The sequence below is a fragment of the Hemitrygon akajei genome, chromosome 21 (genome assembly GCF_048418815.1).
Source record: "Hemitrygon akajei chromosome 21, sHemAka1.3, whole genome shotgun sequence".
Classification (NCBI taxonomy): Eukaryota; Metazoa; Chordata; class Chondrichthyes; order Myliobatiformes; family Dasyatidae; genus Hemitrygon; species Hemitrygon akajei.
The window spans coordinates 18,405,439-18,430,775 of NC_133144.1; the positions used below are offsets into that span (position 1 = coordinate 18,405,439).

At 44.1% G+C, this 25,337-nt stretch overlaps 1 protein-coding gene across 2 annotated transcripts in view; it reads right to left on the reverse strand.

Moving 5' to 3' along the window:
* Positions 1 to 8,341, reverse strand: part of slc12a1 (solute carrier family 12 member 1) — a 150,801-nt gene extending 142,460 nt beyond the window's left edge. For both annotated transcript variants that reach the window (XM_073024915.1, XM_073024914.1), the window contains exon 1: positions 7,775 to 8,341. In XM_073024915.1, coding sequence (XP_072881016.1) covers positions 7,775 to 8,185 — 411 coding nt within the window. In that variant the 5' untranslated portion in view covers positions 8,186 to 8,341. The remainder of the gene's footprint in view (positions 1 to 7,774) is intronic.
* Between the last annotated feature and the right edge of the window lie 16,996 nt (positions 8,342 to 25,337).

Below are 25,337 nucleotides of genomic sequence, written 5' to 3' on the forward strand. Positions count from 1 at the left end.
ATAACATTAGATCCTTTATTCCCTTTTTATCTGGAAATTCATAATCTGTTTTAGACTGTTATGACGGCTAGTGAATTACAAAGATTCACAACCATTCTGGAAAATTTTCCTCATCTCACACATAAATGATTGATCCCTTGTTTAAAATAAACAGTTTAGTTGTGACCTATGGTTCAAGATGCATCATCCAGAGGAAGCATCATACCTGCATCAAACCCCATTGGAATATCATATGTTTCAATGAAATCAGTTTGCATAATCTCAAGCACGAGGAAATCTGCAGATGCTGGAAATTCAAGCAACATCCCAGGAACTCACATTTGACTCTGCCTGCAGTTGTTTCTCCTGATGAGCTCTGAGGGCAACAGTCTCTGCCATGAGGAGGTACCTGACGTCCCTTTCACAATCCCTTCCACGCCTCTGGCACACTTTCTTCACCGTTTGTAATGGACCTGTCCATTATTTCATCCTTCGTCGGATCCATGCTTGCAACTGCCATTTCTCTGACTTTGTCACATCCTGCAAGGATCGTAAGATCTTCCATCTACAGACCCCAGAGCCTGCCAACTCCACCACTAGCAGGCATGAACTTCCGATCGCAGCCCCGGCCATCAATCTTGGCGCTACCAACCCAGAGCGTATTCAAAACCCGGACTCCAGCACCATCAACGCGGATTCAAAAGGCCATGGACACCTTCAAAGCAATTGCGCAGCCTCCAACTGCAACTCCAGCCTTGAACTCCAGGCCAGGTCTTCACGTGCTGCGATTGTGACTCCCGTCTCCCATTCCCCCACCACCACTCTGCAATCCCCTCTCCCTCAGATCCCATCATCAGCTCCTGGGCCCTCAGAGGCTCCATCTTCCTCCCACCCCAACCCTCCCCACTGACATTACCAGCCTCCCTCCCCCCTCTGATCCCAGCTCTCATCCGTGCCGGGTCTTTACTATCACCTCGGACCTTCAACTCTGAGGCAGAGCACTCCGTCCTCTGTAAGGGCCTTACCTTTGTCCCCCTTCGCCCACACCACAGCGAGTTCCGCGTACGCCATGACGCTGAACTCTTCTTCTGCCAGCTCTGTCATCGAGCCTGCTTCTTTGGCAAGGACTCTCCCACCCCAACTGATGACCCCTTCTCCCATCTTCAACCCTCCTCCTCTTCATGGACACCCCGCTCTGGTCTTCTGCCTGCTCTGGATCTCTTTATTGCTAACTGCCGACTGGACATCAACTGTCTCAACTTCACCACACCTTGTTCCAATCCCAACCTTACTCCTTCTGAATGCTCTGCTCTCCATTCCCTCAGCACCAATCCCAAACTTACTATAAAACCCGCTGATAAGGGAGGCGCTGTTGTAGTCTGGCGTACTGATCTCTACCTTGCCGAGGCACAGCGACAACTTGCTGATACCTCCTCTTATTTACCCCTCAATCATGACCCCACTAAGGAGCACCAGGCCACTGTCTCCCACACCATCACCAACCTTATCAGCTCTGGGGATCTCCCATCCACTGTCACCAACCTCAGTTCCCACACCCTGCATTTCCCGTTTCTAGCTCCTACCCAAGATCCAACTTTTACCCTGCCCTCAAGTTTACCTGGTCCATTTCAGACAACTCCCTCCCCTTTCTATTTCCATCCCCGGAGATGGCTTATCTACTGATATCTACTATAAGCCTACAGACTCTCACAGCTACCTGGACTATTCCTCTTCCCACCCTGTCTCTTGCAAAAATGCCACCCCCTTCTCGCAATTCCTCCGTCTCCGCCGCATCTGCTCTCAGGATGAGGCTTTTCATTCCAGGACAAAAGAGATATCTTCCTTTTTTAAAAAAGGGCTTCCCTTCCTCCACCATCAACTCTGCTCTTAAACACATCTCTCCCATTTCACGCACATCTGCTCTCACCCCATCCTCCCACTACCTCACTCAGGATTGGGTTCCCCTTGTCCTCACCTACCACCCTCCAGGTCCAACATATAATTCTCCGTAACTTCTGCCACCTCCAATGGGATCCCATTACCAAGCACATCTTTCCCTCCTCCCCCTTCTGCTTTCCACAGGGATTGCTCCCTACGCGACTCCCTTGTCCATTCATCCTCCCCATCCTTTCCCACTGATCTCCCCCCGGCACTTATCCTTGTAAGCGGACTAAGTGCTACACCTGCCCTTACACTTCCTCCCTCACTACCATTCTGGGCCCCAGACAGTTCTTCCAAGTGAGGCAACACTTCACCTGTGAGTTGGCTGGTGTGGTATACTGCATCCGGTGCTCCTGGTGCAGCCTTCTATATATTGGTGAGACCCGACGCAGACTGGAAGACCATTTCGCTGAACACCTACGCTCTGTCCGCCAGAGAAAGCAGGATCTTCCAGTGGCCACAAATTTTAATTCCACATCCCATTCCCATTCTGATGTCTATCCATGGCCTTCTCTACTGTCAAGATGAAGCCACACTCAAGTTGGAGGAACAACACCTGATATTCCATCCGGGTAGCCTCCAAACTGATGGCATGAACATTGATTTCTCCAACTTCTGTTAATGCCCCTCCTCCCCTTCTTACCCATCCCTGATTTATTTATTCTATTCCCCCCTCTTTTTCTCTCTGCTTCTCTCACAATCACTCCTTGCCTGTTCTCCATCTCCCTCTGGTGCTCCCCTCTCGCTTTCTGTCTCCCTAGGCCTCCCGTCCCACGATCCTTTCCCTTCTCCAGCTGTGTATCCCTTTTGCCAATCAACTTTCCAGCTCTTAGCTTTATCCTTCCCCCTGCTGTCTTCTCCTATCATTTCGGATTTCCCCTTCCCCCTCCCACTTTCAATCTCTTACCAGCTTTTCTTTCAGTTAGTCCTGACGAAGGGTCTCGGCCCGAAACGTCGACTGTACTTCTTCCTATAGATGCTGTCTGGCCTGCTGCGTTCTACCAGCATTTTTTGTGTGTTGCATAATCTCAAGTATAGCCCAGCCTGCTGATCTTCTCAGATAATACACCCACTATCGCGTGAACCACTCTGGTGAACCTTCTCTACGTTCCCACACCGCATGAACATTCAACCTTGGGCTGAGAGAGATCAGACTTGTAAAGAATATTTCTCACGAGTTCTCATCCTTTTGCAATAAAAGCCAAATCAGCATCTGTCATCCTAATTGCTTGCTATACCCTTCATGTTAACTTTTAGCTATTCCTGCACAGGTCGTCAGAACACCAATACTATTAAAAATTCAGTTTTGCTTATCAAAGCAAGGTTCTCACATCAGAATCAAATTTATTATCACCAGCATATGTTGTGAAACTTGCTATTTCTCCACATTACAGTTCTATCTGCCATGCTTTTGTCCACTCATTTAAGCCATCTCACAGACATCTCTTCTTGTATCCATTGCAGAGACCACACTTGGCACCTTCAGCAAAAAGTAACATGTTGCACTTGACTCCCTCATCCTAATCAATGACTTGGGTTGTGAACAGATGAACCCCCACCACAGATACCTGCAGAATCCCCCTACTCACAGCCCTAATTTGAAGATGGTTTGAACATTCCTGTCAGCCTATCAATCCACACCAATACATTACCTAAACACCAAACACTCCCATTTTGCTCAATTATGTGGTTACGTTAAAGGACTATGGAAGCCTGCATCATCTCCAAGGTTTCTTCACCCTTACCTATGCTGTTAATTCCAACAGATCTGTCAAAACAACTTTCCCTTTCATAAATCTATACTATCACTTCTCAATTCAAATCTTGTACAAGTGGCATGTTACTAACTCCTTAACAGGAGTCAGTATTGTAAGGCAACACTTATAAATGTGGAAGCTGTTCTAGAAATGTTTGGAAGATGAAAATTAGTTCACCTACAGCTATATCTTTAAAAATTCTAGGGTGAAAACCATTAGATTCAGGGTATTCAATTGTATTCAGTTCTATTAACTTATACTATACAACTTGGTTAAATTAGTGTTAATACTTCATTCCTCATACATCTCTACTATTTCCTGGTTTTCTGCATCTTCCTTGAAAATACAAGGAATACATGTTCATAGTCTTCTGCTGCTGTAGCCCATCCACTTCAAGGCTTGATGTGTTGTGTGTTCAGAGATGCGTTATACACACCACTGCTGTAAAGTGTGGTTATTTGAGTTACTGTCGCCTTCCTGTCAGCTTAAACCAATTTGGCCATTCTCCTCTGATCTTTCTCATTAAGAAAGCTTTTTCGCCCACAAAACTGCTGCTCACTGTATTTCTGTTTTGGTTTGCACACCATTCTCTGTAAACTCTATAGCTTAAAAATCCCAGGAGATCAGTAATGTTTGAGTATCTGGCACCGACAATCATTCCACATCAAGATCACATTTCTTCCTCATTCCGATGTTTGGTCTGAAGAATTGAACCTCTCGACCATGTCTACGTGCTTTTATGCACTGAGTTGCTGCCACATGATTGGCTGATTAGATATTTGCATTAATGAGGTGTATAGGTGTACCTAATGAAGTGGCCACTGAGTGTAGATCAATCTGATCAATATCTGTCATTTCCTTATTCCTCAATATGATTTCTCCTATTTCTGTGTGAGAAACTCATATTAACTGACACCAACAAGCACAGATTTCCTTTATTGCTAAACTACCTTCTTGGTCTACTTTTCCTTTCCCTATCAATGCCTGGCTCCTCTTTTGCTGAGTGCTGAAATTTCTCTTCTTCTCACCTCATGGCTTTTCTTAGTAATATCATAAGATTTTCTCTTCGATCTGCTATACTTTACTACATATCTTGACTACATATCCTGTTGGTGTCTTGTGGAAAAAAGATGACTTGTAAACAATTAATTCTTTAACTGCTAGCAATTGCTGATGTACACTTATGTTGTAATGGTTTCCTAATCTATCATAGACAACTCAGCTCTCCTGCTTTCAGATTTTAGATCCTGGTTTCAGAATGTACTAAATTACCTTCAATATTTATACAAACTATTTCAGCTTATGATCACAGGCATTAATTATATGCTATCTGTGTTGACCCAGCCCTTAACACTGATAGGTTCCTCTAAATATTTCTTGAATAGTCAGAAATAATAAAATCCAACCAAATTCTTCAAAGAGAGGGTGAATTTTGCAGAAAATTATGCAGAATTCACCTCACAGTTTTGGACAGCAATGCACAAAATGATGTTGAGAAATAAACCTGTGTAACATTAGGAACACACACAAAATGCTGGTGGAACACACCAGGCCAAGCAGCATCTATAGGAAGAAGCACAGTCGACGTTTCGGGCCGAGACCCTTCGTCAGGACTACCTATAGAAAAGATTATCTTTTTTTAAACCGCAAGGTTATCAGGATTGATACAAATGAACATGGTCTTTAAACAAAGAGGCAACAAGATAATAAATCAATTTCTTAACTAACCGATAAAGCACTACTGGATTGATCTAATATCAGTTTCTTAAAAGACAATGTTAGATTTTAAGCTGTTAATAAATGTCACATCCAAATAAAGCACCACTAATTCTAGTCACCTCCAGTGCCCACTGCCACAGGCAACTACAGGACTACCCAGCCACATTGGGAGGCAATATGGTGTACCTTACCAGCAGCCACTCCAGATTACCTCCTCTGGCAAATGTGGGCAAGCATGAACTGGTCACCCACCACTGATGGGAGATAAACCAGATCATCCATCAGACCAGATACATGTACCATAGCTACAGTTTCCTCTACATTGTTCCACATCATACAGCAATTCCTACATATTTTGTTTTATCCAACTTCTGTCCTCTACATGAGGACAATATGTCCAAAGTGGCAGATTACTCTGATATCACTCTTTAATACTGCTACTGTGATACGCTGCAGGAAGGACAACATCTTAGAGTTCATGTACCACCTCAAGGTACTATGGTCCAAAACTAGTCAGATTTAGATGCATATTCATTTATCATGTACATTAAGATATAAAGTGAAATGCAACATTTGATAACCGGCACAATCTAAAGATGTGATGGGACAGCCCACAAGTGACATTATACAATCCAATGCCAACACACAGCATGCCAACAATACTCGACAGAACCACACAGAGGACAGAAAACAACAACGTGTCAAGTGCACTGCTGTTTAATCCGTTTCCATATTATACAGCAATTCTATTAAAAGAAACAAAATCAAAGACCGGAAGCAATGGAGTCCCAAATAGCTTTACCCAATAATATCTTCAAGCTGGGTAGGAACCAATCCCCAATTCTTATCTTTCTATTGTTAACCACAGAATTGTCTAAACATTACTTCTTCTACTTCTAGATTGTTGCTGCCAAACAATTCATTTACTACAAAGAAGAATTTTTATACTATTTTTAGCTCTAGATTTGTCTATTCCATCTCAGTCCTACATCCACTCTTAGTAAATTGGAGGTCATCTGAAATTCACTGCTGCTACCTTAACGTGCATCATCCCACCTACCCTAAGCTTTATTTATTTAGAGATACAGCATGGAATAGGCCCTTCTGAGCCTTCAAGCAGTGCCACACAGCAATCCCCCAATTTAATCCTAGCCTAAACAGGGGACACTTTACAGTGACCAATTAACTTATCAAACAGGACTGTGAAGGGAAACTGGAGAACCCAGAGTAAATCTGTGTCATCACAGAGAGAACATACAAATACCTCACAGGCAGCAGCAGGAAAGGAATCCAGGTCACTGGTACTGTAAAGCAGTGTGCTAACCACTGTGCTACCTTGCTGACCTCCAATAAGTCCTTGACAGCGTTTTAAAATTCTCATTCTGGTTTTCAAATCCCTCCATGGCCTTTTAAGCTCTCCACCTCAAATCTTGAAACACAAGATTCTGAGATGACTTGACAAGGTAGATGTTGAGAAGATATTTCCCCTCATTAATAATCTTAAATATCGGCACACCAATTCAAAAGGAATAGGTCGCAGAATAGAGAGCTTCCCTGGAAGGATCAATAACCTTAGGAATTTCCTGCCATCTGGAACAGTCAAGGTCAAGACTTTAATGCATTCTCGTCCAAAATAAGACCCCTGTTTTTAACTATTGCAGTGTCAAAGTGGAGGCATGACCAAGGTCTCGCTAAATGGCAGAGTAGACCTTGAGTGATCATATGGCCCAATTACAAACAAGAGAAAATCTGCAGCTGCTGGAAATCCAAGCAAAACACACAAAGTGCTGGAGGAACTCAGCAGTCCAGGCAGCATCCATGGAAAAGAGTACAGTCAACATTTGGGGTGGAGGCCCTTCATCAGGTTCTGTTCCATGGCATAATTTCCTTTTTTACAGCAGGAGCCTCAGTTTGACATCTCACGAAATACTGGAGGAGTTCAGCAAGACTTCCGATGAAAGGTCTCGGCCCAAAACGTTAACCCTATTCCTTTTCATAGATGCTGCCTGACTTGCTAAGTTCCTCTAGCATTTCGTGTTACTCAGAAGACAACTTATGGCACTTCTTTAAAACTTCCTATACTGTCAGAAATGTCAGTCCGGATTTTGTGAACGCAATCACCTCAATGCTGAGATTTGCTCCCAACTGGACTGGTTAAACCTTAAATCTTAAAGGCAGTCACTAGATCAGAACCGAGTTTATTAACACTGTCTTATACGACGTGAAATTTGTTGTTTGCCGTAATATTATAAATTACAAGATAAATAGAGTAAACTAAAAGGTAGCGTTTAAGGTAGGATTATTGAGAAATCAGATGAAACAGGGCAGAGGGCAAACAGGAAAAGTAGTACCAGCACAGCCAGTAAACTCGCTCTCACCGTCTTCAGGTCTTCATGGAGATCGGCCAGGGTTGGCCTGCTGACTTTGACGCCGCTGAAACTGCCGGTATTGCGGTAGTAGTCGATGCGGGGCACCTTGTCCACTGTATTGTGCCCGAATGTCTTCAGGTGGGAATTGGTGATAGTGTCGTAAGTCTGTAAGAGGGTATCGGGGCGGAGAGGGTCGCAGGTCGTCGGGAAGCCGCTCCCCGGGCCCCGATATTCGAACGGGTGGAGGCGGCTCAGCCCTTCCTCGCTCTCGAAGGAAGGCGCCGCGTACTCGGGCGGCTCGTCGTCCTGCGAGAGCCCGGACGCGGGCCGCTCATCCACCAGCTTCACATGGAAGCGACTGCACGCAATGCCGTCCGGGTCCTCGACGCCCGAGAAGTTCGGGTTGTAGTCTCGCTGCATCGCCTCGCCTCGCCTCGCCCCGAGCTGACCGCGGGAAGGCAGAACGAAAGCCCCGGACACTTAAGCGCCTCAGCACAACCAACCACCCTCCCTCCTCGTCGTCGTCAGTAATCCCCTCTGCCGTCCCTCTCTCCACCTCCGCCCAATTCCCCTTCCCTCACTTTCACAGCGCCAGCAGCTTTCCCGCTTCTTTTATAGCGCCAGCGCCGCGCTTGCGCATGCGCGTGGCGGGGGCGGGCTCCTGGGCGCTGTTGGCACGTGAATGCAATGTGTACGCAAAACAAAATTTAATCGATGCATATGCAAGCATATAGCACAAATGCTTAATTGTAGCAGTAAAATTAGCCATTAGTAACATAAACTTTTAATTACCATGATTTTTTTTTTACAAAAAGCACATCCGTAGCGACTCTTTGGACAAACTTTTTGTTCCTCAGCCCAGCACTTTCTTTATCCTTTCAAGTATATTTATAAAGAAAGTTATTATTAATAAAATCCGTTATTTTTTCTCACCACCCTTTAATGAAAGGTGCGAAGCATTACTATTCAATTAGTCCCATAGTACTCACAAGTTATGTACACAAAGCAAACAAAACGTAAAGGTGTTAATATTTTACTGGACTTATATCGATTGACGTGAAGCGAGAATGCACTGTCTGGACAGCGGAGCGTTTCCAGAGCCCCTGTTTTCAATCTTGTTTTCCAGCATTCGCAATAATTTATTATTTTTGAATAAAAATTGACAGTGTTCAAAATCGCGAGAAGGTATCAAACAAGAAGGTTGCCATGTCCTATCCTTCTGCTCATGCCATGTATTACGTGGTTTATTTTACTCTTGTGTAAATTTGATCGATAAGTAACTACTTGGATAAAATAATGTACTTTATTGGCATTGCAATTTCCATTATTTTGTCAACTAAGAAAATACCGTTTTTGGTCATTTCTATATAATTTGATGAAAATCCCTTAAAAGAACACAGCATTTCTATTTAAAGTAATGGTAACACGAGCGATCTTAGTGATCGGTCTTATTTAGGGAGTTCGGACACGCATTGGTTCGATTGGACTACTCGTTTCTATAAACTCTTAGGAATAGCTGGAATGTGAAAACCTGAAATGAGCAACCTGACAGGAAAATAACGTTTACATTTCTTATCATTCCGGGGATGAAGACTGACTTTTGTGCACTGAATATCGATGAGATCTTAAACTGTTTCTCACAGGTAAGTAATTCGGCAACCTGCAATGAGTATGAAACAAACAGCTAAATCACAGCAACTGAAATGAACATCTTACAAACAGCAAATGTCAGAATTTAAAACAAAGCAAAAAGTGCTAGGAGAACTTAGCAGATCAGGCAGCATCTGTACACAGAGAGTTAACGTTTCTGGTCGACGTTAACTTCGATTCTCTCTTCACAGGCGTCGCCAGACCTGAGCATTTCCAGCACTTTTGGTTTTTTTTGTGTTACATTTTACAGGATTTTCTAATAAGATATAAGTTTGAAACCGCGTGCTATTAATTCAGGACGTAAATTTTAAATGAAGTGTAATTCCCAGAGCACAACCAACAATTAAAAAGTTAAAGAACTGCAAGTTATTAAATTCGAATTCGATGACAACGCCGTACCAAATACATCAAAAACTGCAGGAATCACTGGGGGCGGATAGTGATCAGTGGAAACTCATTTCTGTATATCAATGCCCGTTTCTGAATACCTGACAGTGGAAATTATACTAACTAGTTCTTATACACAGCGACATGAAAACTGATACGGTACAATGCGTTGTTTATCGCCCATAAGGTTTTTATTTCTTCTGGAATAAATTGAATCCAGAGGACGGTCATCTCCCACAGATTCTGAATATTTTAAAATTATAAACTAGGCAGTCAGAAACACAACAAAGCTACTTCAAGGGGAGGAAGGACAGAATGAAGCTGAGACAGAGAAACAGTATTTCGTAAGCAACACACATAAAACGCTGGAGGAACTCAGCAGGTCGGGGAGATCTGTGGAAATAAATAAATAGCCGATGTTTCGGCCCGAGACCCTTCTTCAATAATTCCCATTTGTTTCGAACATTTTATTGTATTGTTTAAATTTATCCAGTTTATAGCCGTAACATTCGGCTTCACTTTTATTTGGAGAACGAATTGTTTTCTACCTCTGGGAAACATTAAAATTTGCAAAGGGTAAAACTGCTGAAGAATTAATTGCTGTAAGACATTAATATCCCCGACATTAACTACCCTCCTGGTACACCGCACTTTCTCCTGACGCTATTCATTCTATTTTAGTGAAAGATTTAAAAATTCTACGCACAGGTACTGAGGGTCGGGAATGTTAAGAACATTTCACGTCACTTTTCTATTTGTTTTTATCCCCCAGATTACTTACTGACATAAAGGCAAAAGGTGTTTTCTTTCAATTTTTAAATAAAAGGTCAACAATTAAAGGTACAACTGCTGTTATTTTAGTTCCCTGTAAAGATTGCAATAACCGTTTCTCTACCTATCAGGAAGTAAATTTGAGGGGATGAACACGAATCTTTTCCATTGTGGTTGGATTCCTGAAATTTTTTTAGAAGTTTTTTTGACGTGGGACGGAGTAAAACACGGGCTCAGTCACGGGCTCAGATTTCCTTGGGCCATTTCACTCTGACAATTAGTACCATATTAACCATGTGATAAATTAGGTTTCACTAATATATTCCTCCCAATCCTTGCCTCTGCGGGTTGTAAGTATTTCATACTAATAATGATTGAAGTTGAATTTGGTTTGGAAAGTCTCATTTTGAAATGAAGCAAAATGAAACCATTGCACAACTGTAGGTATGACTTCTGCAGGAGAATTCCTGATACAGGATTATAGACTGCAGAGAAGTGTCCAGCTATACCGGACTTTGACAAACGATCTCATAGATACATGGAGTTTATACAGAAAAGAAAAAGGCCCTTGGCCCAATTTGTCCCTACCTATGAAGTTTCATATTAGAGTTAGTCCCATTTCCCTTTATTTGGCCCTTATCCATCTGAATCTTTCCTATACATGTTCCTGTTAAAATACCTTAAACATTATAATTGTACCCAGCTCTACCACTTTCTTTGGCAGCCCATTCCATATACCCACCACCCACTCTAAAAAAAAAACCCCTCAGGTCTTCTTTAATTCTTTCCTCTCTCATAAAATGTGTGGCTTCTAGTTTTAGACTCTCCTGCCATAGGAAGCCATGAGTATCTATGTCCTTCATACTTTTAGAAATCTACATAAGGTCAACTTTCAGCCTTCTTCACTCCAGGGAACATTATTCCAACCTATCCAATCTCTCCATATAACTCAAGCCCTCCAATCCAGGTAACACACTTATGAGCCTTTTCCTGTGACCTCTCTAGCTTAAAGCTCTTTGACATGAAATATTAACAGCTTTCTTTTCCACAGAAGCTGTTTAACTGGCTAGATTCATCCAGTATTTCTGCTGTTTGATACCAGCATTTGCTATTTTTTACCCCATCTTAGATCTGTCCCTAGACATCACTAAAAATAGGTAAGATGCATAAGACAGAGGCAGGAAACTTGTTTCCACTGGTAAGATTGCAGTAGGGGGTTGTGTTTGGGGTTGATGTAGTGACTGGAATGGCAGTATATACTGACAGACAGATTAGACAAGCACATTAAAAAACACGGAATGATTTTAATTGGGAAGTTTAACTTCCATATAGTTTGATATCAGTATTCAAACTCAGGTGAGCATAATCAGGAAATTTCCCAATTACGTTCAGGACCACATGAACCAAAAATATGGTAACTCAAGGGGCCACTCAGGCTCTCAGATCTGCTCATTGTTCACTAAGGTCCTGCTTGGTCTGATTCATTTGAAAGGGGAAGAGATACTTAGGTATGATGGTTGGGGGAGGACTTGAGCAACTACTTGTTTTTCTCCCCAGGCAGATGATTCTGTATATTTGTCAAGTGTTAATTTTGAAGTGTGAAACCCAACGAACATAATTGAAAGTTCATCAAACACAATGTAATACGTTGATATTCCTTCACGGAGAAATGTTTTCCACCCTCCAGACCTTTGAAAATGCACCAATATTTTTTTCCCCCAAAATACTGGAATTTTGAGCTGGAGTAGCCATATACTCAACGTGGCTACCAGGGTGGGTCAGAGGCTAGGAATCCTGTGATGAATAACTCCCCAAAGCCTGTAAATCATCTACAAGTTCAAGTCAAGGACGTGATGGAACACTCTCCACTTGCCCAGAGGACTACAGTTTCAACACCACTCAAGAATATCAACACCACAGGGGACACAGATAGTCAATCACACCAACACCAACTCACAGCGGCAGCAACGTGTACCATCTAGGGAATGAATTGCAGACTGCACTTTCTGTATGCACAACCTCCAGCAACGACAAGGACACACAAAATGTGGGAAGAACCAGCAGCCGGAAGTTGCCATCCAGTAACAGATCATCCTGACTTGGAAATATATCGCTGTTCCTTCACTATCACTGGGAAAAACGCTGGAAGTCCCTCCACACCCTAAGGACTGCAGGGGTTCAATAGGGCAGCTCACCACCACCTCCTGGGAGTAGCTAGAACGGGCAATACTTGATCCATCTGTGAAGTGCACATCCCTTGGAAGGGTTTTAAAAATAGTCCAGAGCTGAAGGTCCTTAAGTGGAAGGTTTTGATAAATAATTAAATATCAGACTGACCACAGATCTCATTAGAATTTCTCTGATATATCTACAACGAAACATTAATCTCTCGGAGACATCCAGAAAAAAGGTACTCTTAGACATTTTATATGAAGTGGGATTTTCTCATTTTATGTGAACTTTTTAGAGTGAAAGAATGTTTAAAGGTCAAGAATTGTACAACTAAGTTGGTGAGGGATCTCTTTGTTTCCCGATTGACATGAGAAGATGGGGTGCCATCAGTATTGGTCCATCAGTGGACCGTAGAGACAGGGCAGTATCACGTAATTAACATTTCAGGATCTGACTAGTCTTGACAATCCTCGAACCGGTGGAAGATCACATAGAATTGTGTAAGACTTTGAGAATAAATCTCTTAACCAGTTATGCACATGAGCAAAGTCACAGTGAGTTTTAGGTAGTGATTGTATCTCAGCAGACAGCAGATCACAGTCATATTACAAGTCATGCATCAGTGCAGTTCTCATTGTGAATTGTCACTCTCCTGAATCACACATACAGGGATATTTATGCTGACATTTATTAGAAGGTGACTACCTCAGTGTTAAATAAGAATCAATTTTAGTCACTTTTACATCTGGGGCCTCACACCAGGTTGGAGTTAAATTGCAGCTGGGGATGCTCAACTGTTTGATGTAATGTGTTTAAAGAATCAAATTGGGTTCCAGCTCTTGTGACTTTGTCAGTTTTGTGCATGGTAACTAAGATCCAAAGGATCTGGTCTGTACCATCCACTGGGGAGGCAAAATACTCGAGATGTGAAGTAGGTATTTAAATGTTGAGTTATAATGAGAAATTCACTGAACTAATTATGATGGAATTTCTTAAAGGTGCAAAAGTTTGCTACATCATTCCAGAATGTCAAGAAAGTTATGAAAAAATGAAATTATTCGAGAGGCAAACTATCGTACTTTAGGAAATCAAAGCAGGGCAGGATATACAGAGTAAATTACAGGGCTCTGGAGAGTGTTGTAGAACAGAGAGACCTAGGGGTCCAGGCACATAGTTCTCCGAAAGGGGTGACACAAAGTGACACTCCTGCCTTCATCAATGAGGGGACAGAGTACAAAAGTTGGGACATCATGTTTTTTAAAGGTAAAGACCAACATTATTTGTTACATGTACATCAAAACGTACAATGAAATGTATCCACGAGGAAATCCGCAGATGCTGGAAATTCAAGCAAAACACACAAAATGCTGGTGGAACTCAGCAGGCCAGGCAGCATCTATAGGAAGAAGTACAGTTGATGTTTTGGGCCGAGACCCTTCGTCAGGACTAACTGAAAGAAAAGATAGTAAGAGATTTGAAAGTGGGAGGGGGAGGGGGAGATCCAAAATGATAGGAGAAGACAGGAAGGGGAGGGATGAAGCTAAGAGCTGGAAAGTTGATTGGCAGAAGGGATACAGAGCTGGAGAAGGGAGAGGATCATGGGACGGGAGGCCTAGGGAGAAAGAAAGGGGGAGGGGAGCACCAGAGGGAGACGGAGAACAGGCAAGGAGTGATTGTCAGAGGGACAGAGAGAGGAAAAAAGGGGAAACAAATAAATAAATAAATAAATAAATAGATAGATAGATAAATAAGGGATGGGGTAAGAGGGGAGGAGGGGCATTAATGGAAGTTAGAGAAATCAGTGTTCATGCCATCAGGTTGGAGGCTACCCAGACAGAATATCAGGTGTTGTTCCTCCAACCTGAGTGTGCCTTCATCTTGACAGTAGAGGAGGCCATGGATAGACATATCAGAATGGGAATGGGACGTGGAATTAAAATGTGTGGCCACTGGGAGATCCTGCTTTCTCTGAATGCATCATTTACATCAAATTAAACCAGCAAGGATTGTGCCGGGCAGCCGGCATTTCCAGCACCAACGTGGCTTGCCCTCGGCTCACTAGTCCTAACAGTATGTCTCTGGAATGTGGGAAGAAACCAGGACACCCGGAGGAAGCTTGTGCGGTCACATGGAGAGCATAGCAAACTCCTTACGGACAGTAGCGGGAGTGAAACCCTGCTGTGAAGCAAGGCATAACCACTACACCTCTGTGCAATTGTACAAGACGTTGGTGAGACCACAAATGCTGTCTCCTAGCCATGGGACGGATGTTATGAAGCTGGAAATAGTGTGGAAAAAATTCACAAGGTTAGTACCAGCACTGGATAGCTCGAGTTATAAGGAGAGATTTGATAGATTAGGCTGCCTGAAGCGTAGGAGGCTGAGGGGTGACCATATACAGGTATGTAAAATCATGAGGGGCGTAGATTAGGTGAATAGCATAGTCTTTTCTCTAGGGTAGGGAGTCATCAGAGAGGCAAAGTGTACACATGCCCAGCGAATCCACTTTCAGGACAGTGGCGGCATGCGGCGCATGTGGAAGGACATTTAGGACATCACCAATTACAAGACAACATCACCTGACTGTGCGGGTGATGCCACCGTTCCAACGTACTTCAAGGCCACCACCATCGTCCCCGTGCCGAAGAAGCCTTCAGTGTCCTGCCTAAATGACTACCGTCCCGTTGCACTCACATCCATCATCATGAAGTGTTTCGAGAGGCTCGTCATGAGGCATATCAAGACCCTGCTGCCCCCCTCACTGGACCCCCTGCCGCTTGCGTACTGTCCCAACCGTTCAGTTGACAACACCATTGCCATCACCCTCCACCTGGCCCTAACCCACCAGAACAAAAAATACACGTACGTTCGAATGCTGTTCATAGACTTCAGTTCAGCATTCAACACTATCATCCCTCAGAAACTGACTGCAAAGCTGAGCCTACTAGACCTGAACACCTCCCTCTGCAAATGGATACTAGACTTCCTGACTGGACGTATTGGTAATCATTTTCCAATGTTCTATAGATTCAGGAACAGTTCCTACTGATTGGAGGGTGGCTAATGTTGTCCCACTTTTCAAGAAAGGAAGGAGAGAGAAAACAGGGAATTATAGACCGGTTAGCCTGACGTCAGTGGTGGGAAAGATGCTGGAATCAATTATAAAAGAGGAAGTTATGACACATTTGGATAGCAATAGAAGGATCAGTCCGAGTCAGCATGGATTTATGAAGGGAAAATCATGCTTGACTAATCTTCTGGAGTTTTTTGAGGATGTAACTATGAAAATGGACAAGGGAGAGCCAGTGGATGTAGTGTACCTGGACTTCCAGAAAGCTTTTGATAAAGTCCCACATAGGAGATTAGTGGGCAAAATTAGGGCACATGGTATTGGGGGCAGAGTACTGACATGGAATGAAAATTGGCTGGCTGACAGGAAACAAAGAGTAGCGATTAACGGGTCCCTTTCAGAATGGCAGGCTGTGACCAGTGGGGTACCGCAAGGTTCGGTGCTGGGACTGCAGCTGTTTACAATATACATTAATGATTTAGATGAAGGGATTAAAAGTAACATTAGCAAATTTGCTGATGACACAAAGCTGGGTGGCAGTGTGAAATGTCAGGAGGATGTTATGAGAATGCAGGGTGACTTGGACAGGTTGGGTGAGTGGGCAAATGTATGGCAGATGCAGTTTAATGTGGATAAATGTGAGGTTATCCACTTTGGTGGCAAGAACAGGAAGGCAGATTACTATCTAAATGGAGTCAAGTTAGGAAGAGGGGAAGTACAATGAGATCTGTGTGTTCTTGTACATCAGTCAATGAAAGCAAGCATGCAGGTACAGCAGGCAGTGAAGAAAGCTAATGGCATGCTGGCCTTTATAACAAGAGGAACTGAGTATAGGTCCTTCTGCAGCTGTACAGGGCCCTGGTGAGACCCCACCTGGAGTATTGTGTGCAGTTTTGGTCTCCAAATTTGAGGAAGGACATTCTTGCTATTGAGGGAGTGCAGCGTAGGTTCACAAGGTTAATTCCCGGAATGGCGGGACTGTCATATGTTGAAAGATTGGAGCGACTGGGCTTGTATACACTGGAATTTAGAAGGATGAGAGGGGATCTGATTGAAACATATAAGATTATTAAGGGATTGGACACGCTGGAGGCAGGAAGCATGTTCCCGCTGATGGGTGAGTCCAGAACTAGAGGCCACAGTTTAAGAATAAGGGGTAGGCCATTTAGAACAGTGATGAGGAAAAACTTTTTCACCCAGAGAGTGGTGGATATGTGGAATGCTCTGCCCCAGAAGGCAGTGGAGGCCAAGTCTCTGGATGCATTCAAGAGAGAGTTAGATAGAGCTCTTATAGATAGCGGGGTCAAGGGATATGGGGAGAGGGCAGGAACGGGGTACTAATTGTGTATGATCAGCCATGATCACAGTGAATGGCGGTGCTGGCTAGAAGGGCTGAATGGACTACTCCTGCACCTACTGTCTATTGTCTATTGTCTATTGACTGGGAGACCTCAGTCAGTCCGGATTGGAGGCAACATCTCCAACACCATCACACTGAGCACGGGGGCCCCCCAGGGCTGTGTGTTCAGTCCACTGCTGTTCACTCTGCTGACCCACGAATGTGCTGCAACACACAGCTCGAACCACATCATCAAGTTCGCCGATAACACGACCGTGGTGGGTCTCATCAGCAAGAAAGATGAGTCAGCTTACAGAGAGGAGGTGCAGCGGCTAACGGACTGGTGCAGAGCCAACAACCTGTCTCTAAATGTGAACAAAACAAAAGAGATGGTTGTTGACTTCAGGAGGGCACGGAGCAACCACTCCCTGCTGAACATCGACGGCTCCTCGGTAGAGATCGTAAAGAGCACCGAATTTCTTGGTGTTCACCTGATGGAGAATCTTACCTAGTCCCTCAACACCAGCTCCATAGCAAAGAAAGCCCAGCAGCATCTCTACTTTCTGCAAAAGCTGAGGAGAGTCCATCTCCCACCCCCCATCCTCATCACATTCTACAGGGGTTGTATTGAGAGCATCCTGAGCAGCTGCATCACTGCCTGGTTCGGAAATTGCACCATCTCGGATCGCAAGTCCCTGCAGCGGATAGTGAAGTCAGGTGAGAAGATCATCGGGGTCTCTCTTCCCGCCATCATGGACATTTATACTACACGCTGCATCTGCAAAGCAAACAGCATTATGAAGGACCCCACGCACCCCTTATACAAACTCTTCTCCCTCCTGCCGTCTGAGAAAAGGCACTGAAGCATTCAGGCTCTCACGACCAGACTATGTAACAGTTTCTTCCCTCAAGCTATCAGACTCCTCAATACTCAGAGCCTGGACTGACACCTTTACTGCCCTATTGTCTTGTTTATTAATTATTGTAATGCCTGCACTGTTTTGTGTACTTTATGCAGTCCTGGGTAGGTCTGTAGTCTAGTGTAGTTTTTTTTTCTATCTTGTTTTTACGTAGTTCAGTGTAGTTTTTGTACTGTTTCATGTAGCACCATGGTCCTGAAAAACGTTGTCTCATTTTTACTGTGTACTGTACTGGCAGTTATGGTTGAACTGCCAATAAAAAGTGACTTGACTTGACTTGACTTGACTAAAACCAGAGGCAATAGATTTGCGGTTAGAGGGGAAAGAACCTGAAGGACACCATTTTCATACAAAGGGTAATGGAATTCAGTCTCTCCAGTACAGACCCTCAGCAGCTCCCATGGGTAATAACAATCTCAGGATTTTCATTCAGGTCTCAGCAGTTCTTCCGGAATATCCAAATCCAGATCCACTTATGTTACATGGAATTTCCATGATTGCCTGAGGAAATATCTAAATTAATACCCTGATTTAAAAACAGAGACTATCCAAAACCAGAAATTCAATCCTGGAAAGACATTTCAATTCATTGATATTAAGGTTTTGTGCATCAGTTTTGATTAGATTTTGATTCTATGATAGGTGATAAAACCTGTAGCTATTCAATGGAAATAATTATGGGAGAGGTGCAAAATAATTTGTACTACAAAATCAGTATGACACAATTTTACCTGAGTATAACATTGAAAATATATTCCTAAGTATCTACCAAAATATTAATCCATCTTTTAATCTTCTTAGAATTGAATGCACCTGTTGTACGTTTGCAGCATACTTGTTTAGATTTCAGTTTCTTGACATCTCATTTTGCAAAGTGCCATTAATCCTAGGCACTGCTTCGTTCCTGTTCATTAAGTGCTCAATGTGCATTTTATTAGTCACAGGGGGAATATTGCATCTCATTTTCAAGATTATTTGTTCTTAAAACATTATTACAACACTCTCACTCAGGGTTAGAAAAAAAAATACAAGCAAAAAAATACAAGTTGGCAAAGAAGAAGCTTCCAGAGTGAAGTAGTTCAGCTACACCAGCCACATACTTAATGCATCTCCGTGAAAAAATGTGTAATTGAAAACTACTAACAAGCAAAGTGTATTCACTAAAACAGTGGGTAAACTGGACTGCTGTTGAGGAACCAATTTGTGAGGTGCAATCAGAGCTTGGATTGACATATTACCAGCACCATGTTACCACATTGTTGGAGCTTCCGCTATTTGCTGTTTATTGTCCACCATCATGCATGATGGGACATGGAACAACCTCAAAGCTTTGATCTGATCTATTGGTTGTAGATGGCTTGCCTCTGTCTAGATGCACAGTCCTGTCATTAAACAGGTTCCATGTGTTTGCCTCGTGACTTCACCCTACTTACTGACCAATAGCAATGATAGAGTGAGAGTTATTCCATGGGGTTACAAAGTACGGTGGTAAATATCTCTGCTCCTGCTCATGGTCGGCAGAGCCTCAGGAATGCCCAGTTCTGAGTTGTCAGATCTGGTTAGTATTTATTCCATTTAGCCCACCTATGCTGCCACACAACATGTGTGAAGGAGGGATTTTGTCTCCATAAAGACACTCTAACCATGGATAATGCATCCAGAGTAGATAGATTTGTGAGGATGAGGGTAAGTAGATTTATCCCTGGTGTTTGCTCACTCACTACCTGCCACAGACCCAGTCTGCCATCAACATCTTTCAAGACTCGAAGTCATCGCTCTTCTTCCTGAATGCTCAGTTTGATCCACAGCAAGGAAGATACCCCCCACCCCTTCCCCTGAGGAGCAGGCATTCAGTTTAGCCACAGCTGATGCGAGGAAGACACTAAGCAGGGTCAACCCACATAAAGTCCCAGGGCCTGATAACATACCTGGTCGAGTGCTGAGGGACTATGTAGCTCAGTTAACAGAGGTCCTAATAGACATCTTCAACATCTCTCTGCAACAGTTCACTGTCCCCTCAAGGTAGACACCATCATCCCGGTGCCCAAGAGGGTGACAGTAACCTGCTTCAACAACTATCATCCAGTGGCTCAGAACAATAATGAAATGCTTTGAATGGCTGGCTATGGATCACATTAAATCCCATCTTCCTGCTACATTGGACCCTTTCCAGTTGGCTTATTGCTTAAGTTGGTCAACTAATTATGCTGTAGCCTCTGCATTCTGTTGTGTTCTGTCCCATCTGGAAAATGCTGCCTCATATGTAAGGATACTGTTTATTGACTTCAGCTTGGCCTTTAATACAGTCAACCCTCAGAAGTTGGAGGGTAAATTGTCTTCATTGGGTCTCACAACTTTTCTCTGTAACTGGATAGTTCTTAGCTTCATTCCACCCCCCTCCAGTCTTCTCCTATCATTTCGCATTTCCCCCTTCCCCCACTACTTTCAAATCTCTTAGTATCTTTCCCTTCAGTTAGTCCTGACGAAGGGTCTCGGCCCGAAACTTCGACAGTGCTTCTCCTTATAGATGCTGCCTGGTCTGCTGTGTTCCGCCAGCATTTTGTGTGTGTTGTTTGAATTTCCAGCATCTGCAGATTTCCTCATGTTGGATCCTGGACTTCTTGACAGAAAGGCCACAGTTGGTCCGTGTTAGCAGAAACATCTCTAGCTCCATCACACTGGTGACCCCTAGGGCTGTTCATGCTGCTAGGACCAGTTCCAACCAAATCATCAAGTTCGGTGCTGACTCCACAGTGGTTTGTCTCATCAACAGTAACAACATGACTCCGTACAGAGAGGAGGTCGAGCGGCTGGTAGAATGGCGCGAGCACAACAGCTTGAGTCTCAACATGGACAAGACCATAGACATGATTGTGGTCTTTAGGAAGGTGCAGGTTGACCACTCCTCATGCACATACAAGCATCATCCATGGAGGGAGATAGGAGCAGCAGGTTTCTGGGAGTGAACATAATGGACGATCTCACCTGGTCCCTCAACAGCACCTCCTTGGTCAAGAAAGCACAGCAGTATTTCAACTTCCTAAGGAGACTGAGGCAAATGAGGCTCTTCTTCTCACCCCCCTCCACCTCACCCCACCATTCTAACCATTTTTTACAGGAAAACCATTGACAGTGTCCTGACCAGCTACAACTCCATTAGTACGGGAGTTTTAATGCATCTGACCACAAGTCCCGACAAAGGATTGTGAGGACTGCTGAGAGGATCATCAGGGTCTCTCTTCCATCCATCAGAGGTATTTATCAGGAGCGCTACATATGCAAGGCCCTTAGCTTCATCAATGATCCTTTCCATCCATCCAACAATCTCTAGAAACCCCTACCCTTAGGCAAGAGATAGCATAAGAGCTGATAGCACGAGAAACAGCTTCTTCCGCAGGCTGTAAGACTTCTGAACTCCCTGCCACTTCACAAGTCTCATCACCCACGAAGCACCAGCTGCGTTGCACCATTTACTTTTTAACTTGTGTCTTAAACGCACCTTATTATTTGTTAATTTACTAGTGGTAACATTGCTTTTTGTGTTACGTCTGTGAGTTGTTACCTGCTACGTTGTGCACCCTGGTCTGGAGGGACAATGTTTCATTTGGCAGTATACATGTACATGGTTGAATGACAACAAACTTGAACTTGAAAGTAGAGTGTATTGGCATGTGCACAAGTACATGTTTGCACGGGTAAAATGAAAAACTTACTTGCATCAGCATCGCAGGTACATAGTATCAAATGAGTAAAATTCACAAAAAAAGTACAAATTAGACAGAAATTATACACAATTTTTATAGGAAAGAATACATTCAGAACAATTAATAAAAAACCATTGTAGTGCAAAGTAATCAGAATGGTCTTAGGGTTGCTCTACTAGGCTAGTGATTAGGGTTGTGCAGGTTGGTTCAAGAGCTGACTGGTTGAAAGGAAGTTACTGGGTTGGGAATGACTTTACCCTGTCCAGGTTTAGTGACTTTACCTTGTCCAGATTTGATGCCATCAGCATAGCTGGTTTTTCCTCTTTCCGATCAGGTGCACCAGTTAACAGGTAACAGGTAAGTGACTTGCTGGGCAATTTCAGAATGGAGTTGGCAATCGACTTCATTGCAAAAGCCAGTGCCTAGTGAAATGATGAGTGTTGTTCCAAGCTTTGAATGAGATTCATCACACTTTGTACAGAACCTAAGCACTAGAGAACTAGCTGTTCCTCTGTCACACCTGGGTGTAAATAATTGTCCGGAGGGGAAGCAGGCAAGTGGCAGGGGCTGAAATGGACATTGCTGGGATGGGAGATTGAATAAATGGCAATGACTGGCATGCGCTCACCCTGGCTCACTATACTACAGGCACACAGCCATAGCGAAAATGCACACAATTTCAAAGAAGCAGGAAGACCATAAGGTATAGGAGCAGAATTAAGCTATTTGGCTCATTGAGTCTGCTCCACCAGGAAAGCAAAATTTAAAGCAGAAAATGCAAAAAGCACTTAGTAGGTCACTAAGGATCTGTGAAAAGAGATACTGAGATAATATTTCAGGCTGAAGACTCCTCCTCAGAATTCTAGCATACTGTTTGAACTTCCAGCATACTTCCAGTGATGTAGGGGGGAAGAGTTCCAACATTTTTGAATTTTATTTCAGATTTACAGCATAGAGGTGTAGAGTCAAAAGCCAAAGAGAGGGCATATAATAGAGCAAAATTTGTGAGAAGTTAGAGAATTGGGAAGCTTTTAAGAACTGACATAAGGCAACTAAAAAGGTCATAAAGTAAGAAAAGATGGAATACGAAGGCAAGCTAGCCAATAATATTAGAGAGGATACCAAAAGTTTCTTCAGATACATAAAGTGTAAAAGAGAGGTGAGAGTGGATAGCAGACTGCTGGAAAATAATGTTAGAGAGGTAGTAATGAGGACAAGGAATTGCGGGTGAACTGAATAAGTATTTTGCATCAGTCTTCACTGTAGCAGTATGCTGGAAATTCAGGAGTGTCGGGGGCAGAGGTGAGTGAATGTGTCATTACTAGGGAGAAGGTGTTTGGGAAACTGAAAGGTCTGAAGGTAGATAAGTTACCTGGACCAGATGGTGTACACCCCAGAGTTCTGAAAGAGGTGTTGATGAGATTGTGGAGGCACTAGTAATGATCTTTGAAGTATTGTTGGATTGTGGCATGGTTCCAGATGACTGGAAAATTGCAAATGTCACTTCACGCAGCAAGAAGGGAGACAGGCAGAAGAAAGGAAATTATAGGCCAGTTAGCCTGACCTCAGTGGTTGGGCAGATGTTGGTATTGATTGTTAAGGATGTGGTTTCAGGGTACTTGGAGGCATATGATAAAATAGACCAAAGTCAGCATGGTTTCCATTAGGGAAAATCTTATCTGATAGAATGATACATCCTGCAATGCACTCTGACACATCATCAGTGATGTAACTAGGGGTAACAGGGTGTTTTGGGTCTTTCACCCGGGTGACCCTGCTAGAGTTGATCAGGCCCCGACGTGTCTGAGAAGCATTCTGCCACAGGTCACTCCTCCTGATTCACAGCCATCCCGAAGCTCACTCTGCTGCCTCTATGGTGCTCCTGACAGCTTTCCTCTTCTGGGATTCTGAGATGCCCATCCGGCTGAGGACTCAGCAGAGGGATTGACCAGCAAACCCTCTGCAGCCCTCCCCTGTGGGCCTACGGTGTATCCACCACCCCTTTCTGCAGCACTCCTCCACCAAGTCTTGGTACTTTGTCTTTTTCCTTTCATGGGCCCCCTCCATCTGGTCTTCCCAGGGAGCAGTCAGCTCCAATATGACTACCTGCCTAGATGACTCTGACAGCAACACAACGTCTGGCCTAAGCACAGTCCAGGAGATGTACTCAGGGAATCTGAGCAGTTCTCCTAGGTCGACTCTCAATTACCAGTCTTCTGCTGCTCCTAGGAGGCCAGCATGCTCCTTGGATTGGGTTTGAACCTTCTCCCCTGGCTTGCTAAAAACAATTGCTTGCTTTGCTGGGCAATGGCTGGGCACAAGGTGTCTGCCACTGCCTTCAACACCTGTTCGTGGCGCCAAGGATAATGCCCCTTCTCCAGGGCATTTGGCCTGCAGCTGAGGGTGTGCTCCAGTGTCCTCTTCCCTTGGCAGAGGAAGCATGCTGGTGTTTCATCCTTGCCCCAGCGGTAGAGGTTTGCTGGGCTTGGCAAGATGCTATAGATGGACTGGATCAGGAACTTGATGTGGTGGGGTTCAGCTCGCCAGATTTCACTCCGTTACCTGATCCCATCTTGTCCACGCGCCTTGTTGCCACAAGCCAGCGATCTTGCCGTCACGATCTGTAGCTCCTCCACAGCAGCACACCCCTCCTGCCGGACCAACTGGCACCTCGCTCTTCCTTGCCCCTTATCGTGGTGGACTGTTGGGAGGCAACCCAAGACCACCTGTCCCGATGCCACTGAGCCCATCAGCACCCTATGGCACATTGTGCTTTGGCTTGTTCAACTGCATCCTGTGCCCTGCACCTCGTGCCCGTCCTCACCGCAATGCCAGTGTGTGAGACCTTTGGGTCACTGGACTCTCTATATCGCAGGGGTGATCTCGCTCACAGTCTCAGTCTGTTTTTCTTCCCGTACAAGGCAATGCTGCTTAGGCTCCTAGGCAGACCCAGCCACCTCCGTAAGAGCTGGCTGATGTCTCTCCCAAAGGTCTCAACAGTTGACAGTGGGACATCATAGACTAGCAGAGGTCACAGGATCCAAAGGAGCCTTGAATTTGCCTGGCCACCCTGACTTGTCCACAGCAGCCAACCATTGCTACAGCTCTTCCCTGACTGCTTTGATGGATGTTGTATCATTCGGTGAGCTGTTAAACACCTTGCCGAATCTGCTGGCACTCTTTAAAGAAATAACAAGCAGGATAGACAGAGTATTGGTGGATGTTGTGTGCTTGGATTTTCAGAAGGCCTTTGACAAGATGCCACACATGACGGTGCTTAACAAGCTACAAGCCCATGATCTTACAGGAACGATTCTAGCATGGATAAAGCAGTGGCTGATTGGCAGGAGGCAAAGAGTGGGAGTAAAGGGAGCCTTTTCTGGTTGGCTGCCAGTGACTAGTGGTGTTGCACAGGGGTCTGTGTTGGGACTGATTCTTTTTACATTATGTGTTAATGATTTGGATGTCTGAATTGATGACTTTATAGCCAAATTTCCAGACAATATGAAGATAATTAGAGGAACAGGTAGTTCTGCGGAAGCAGAGAGGCTACAGAAGG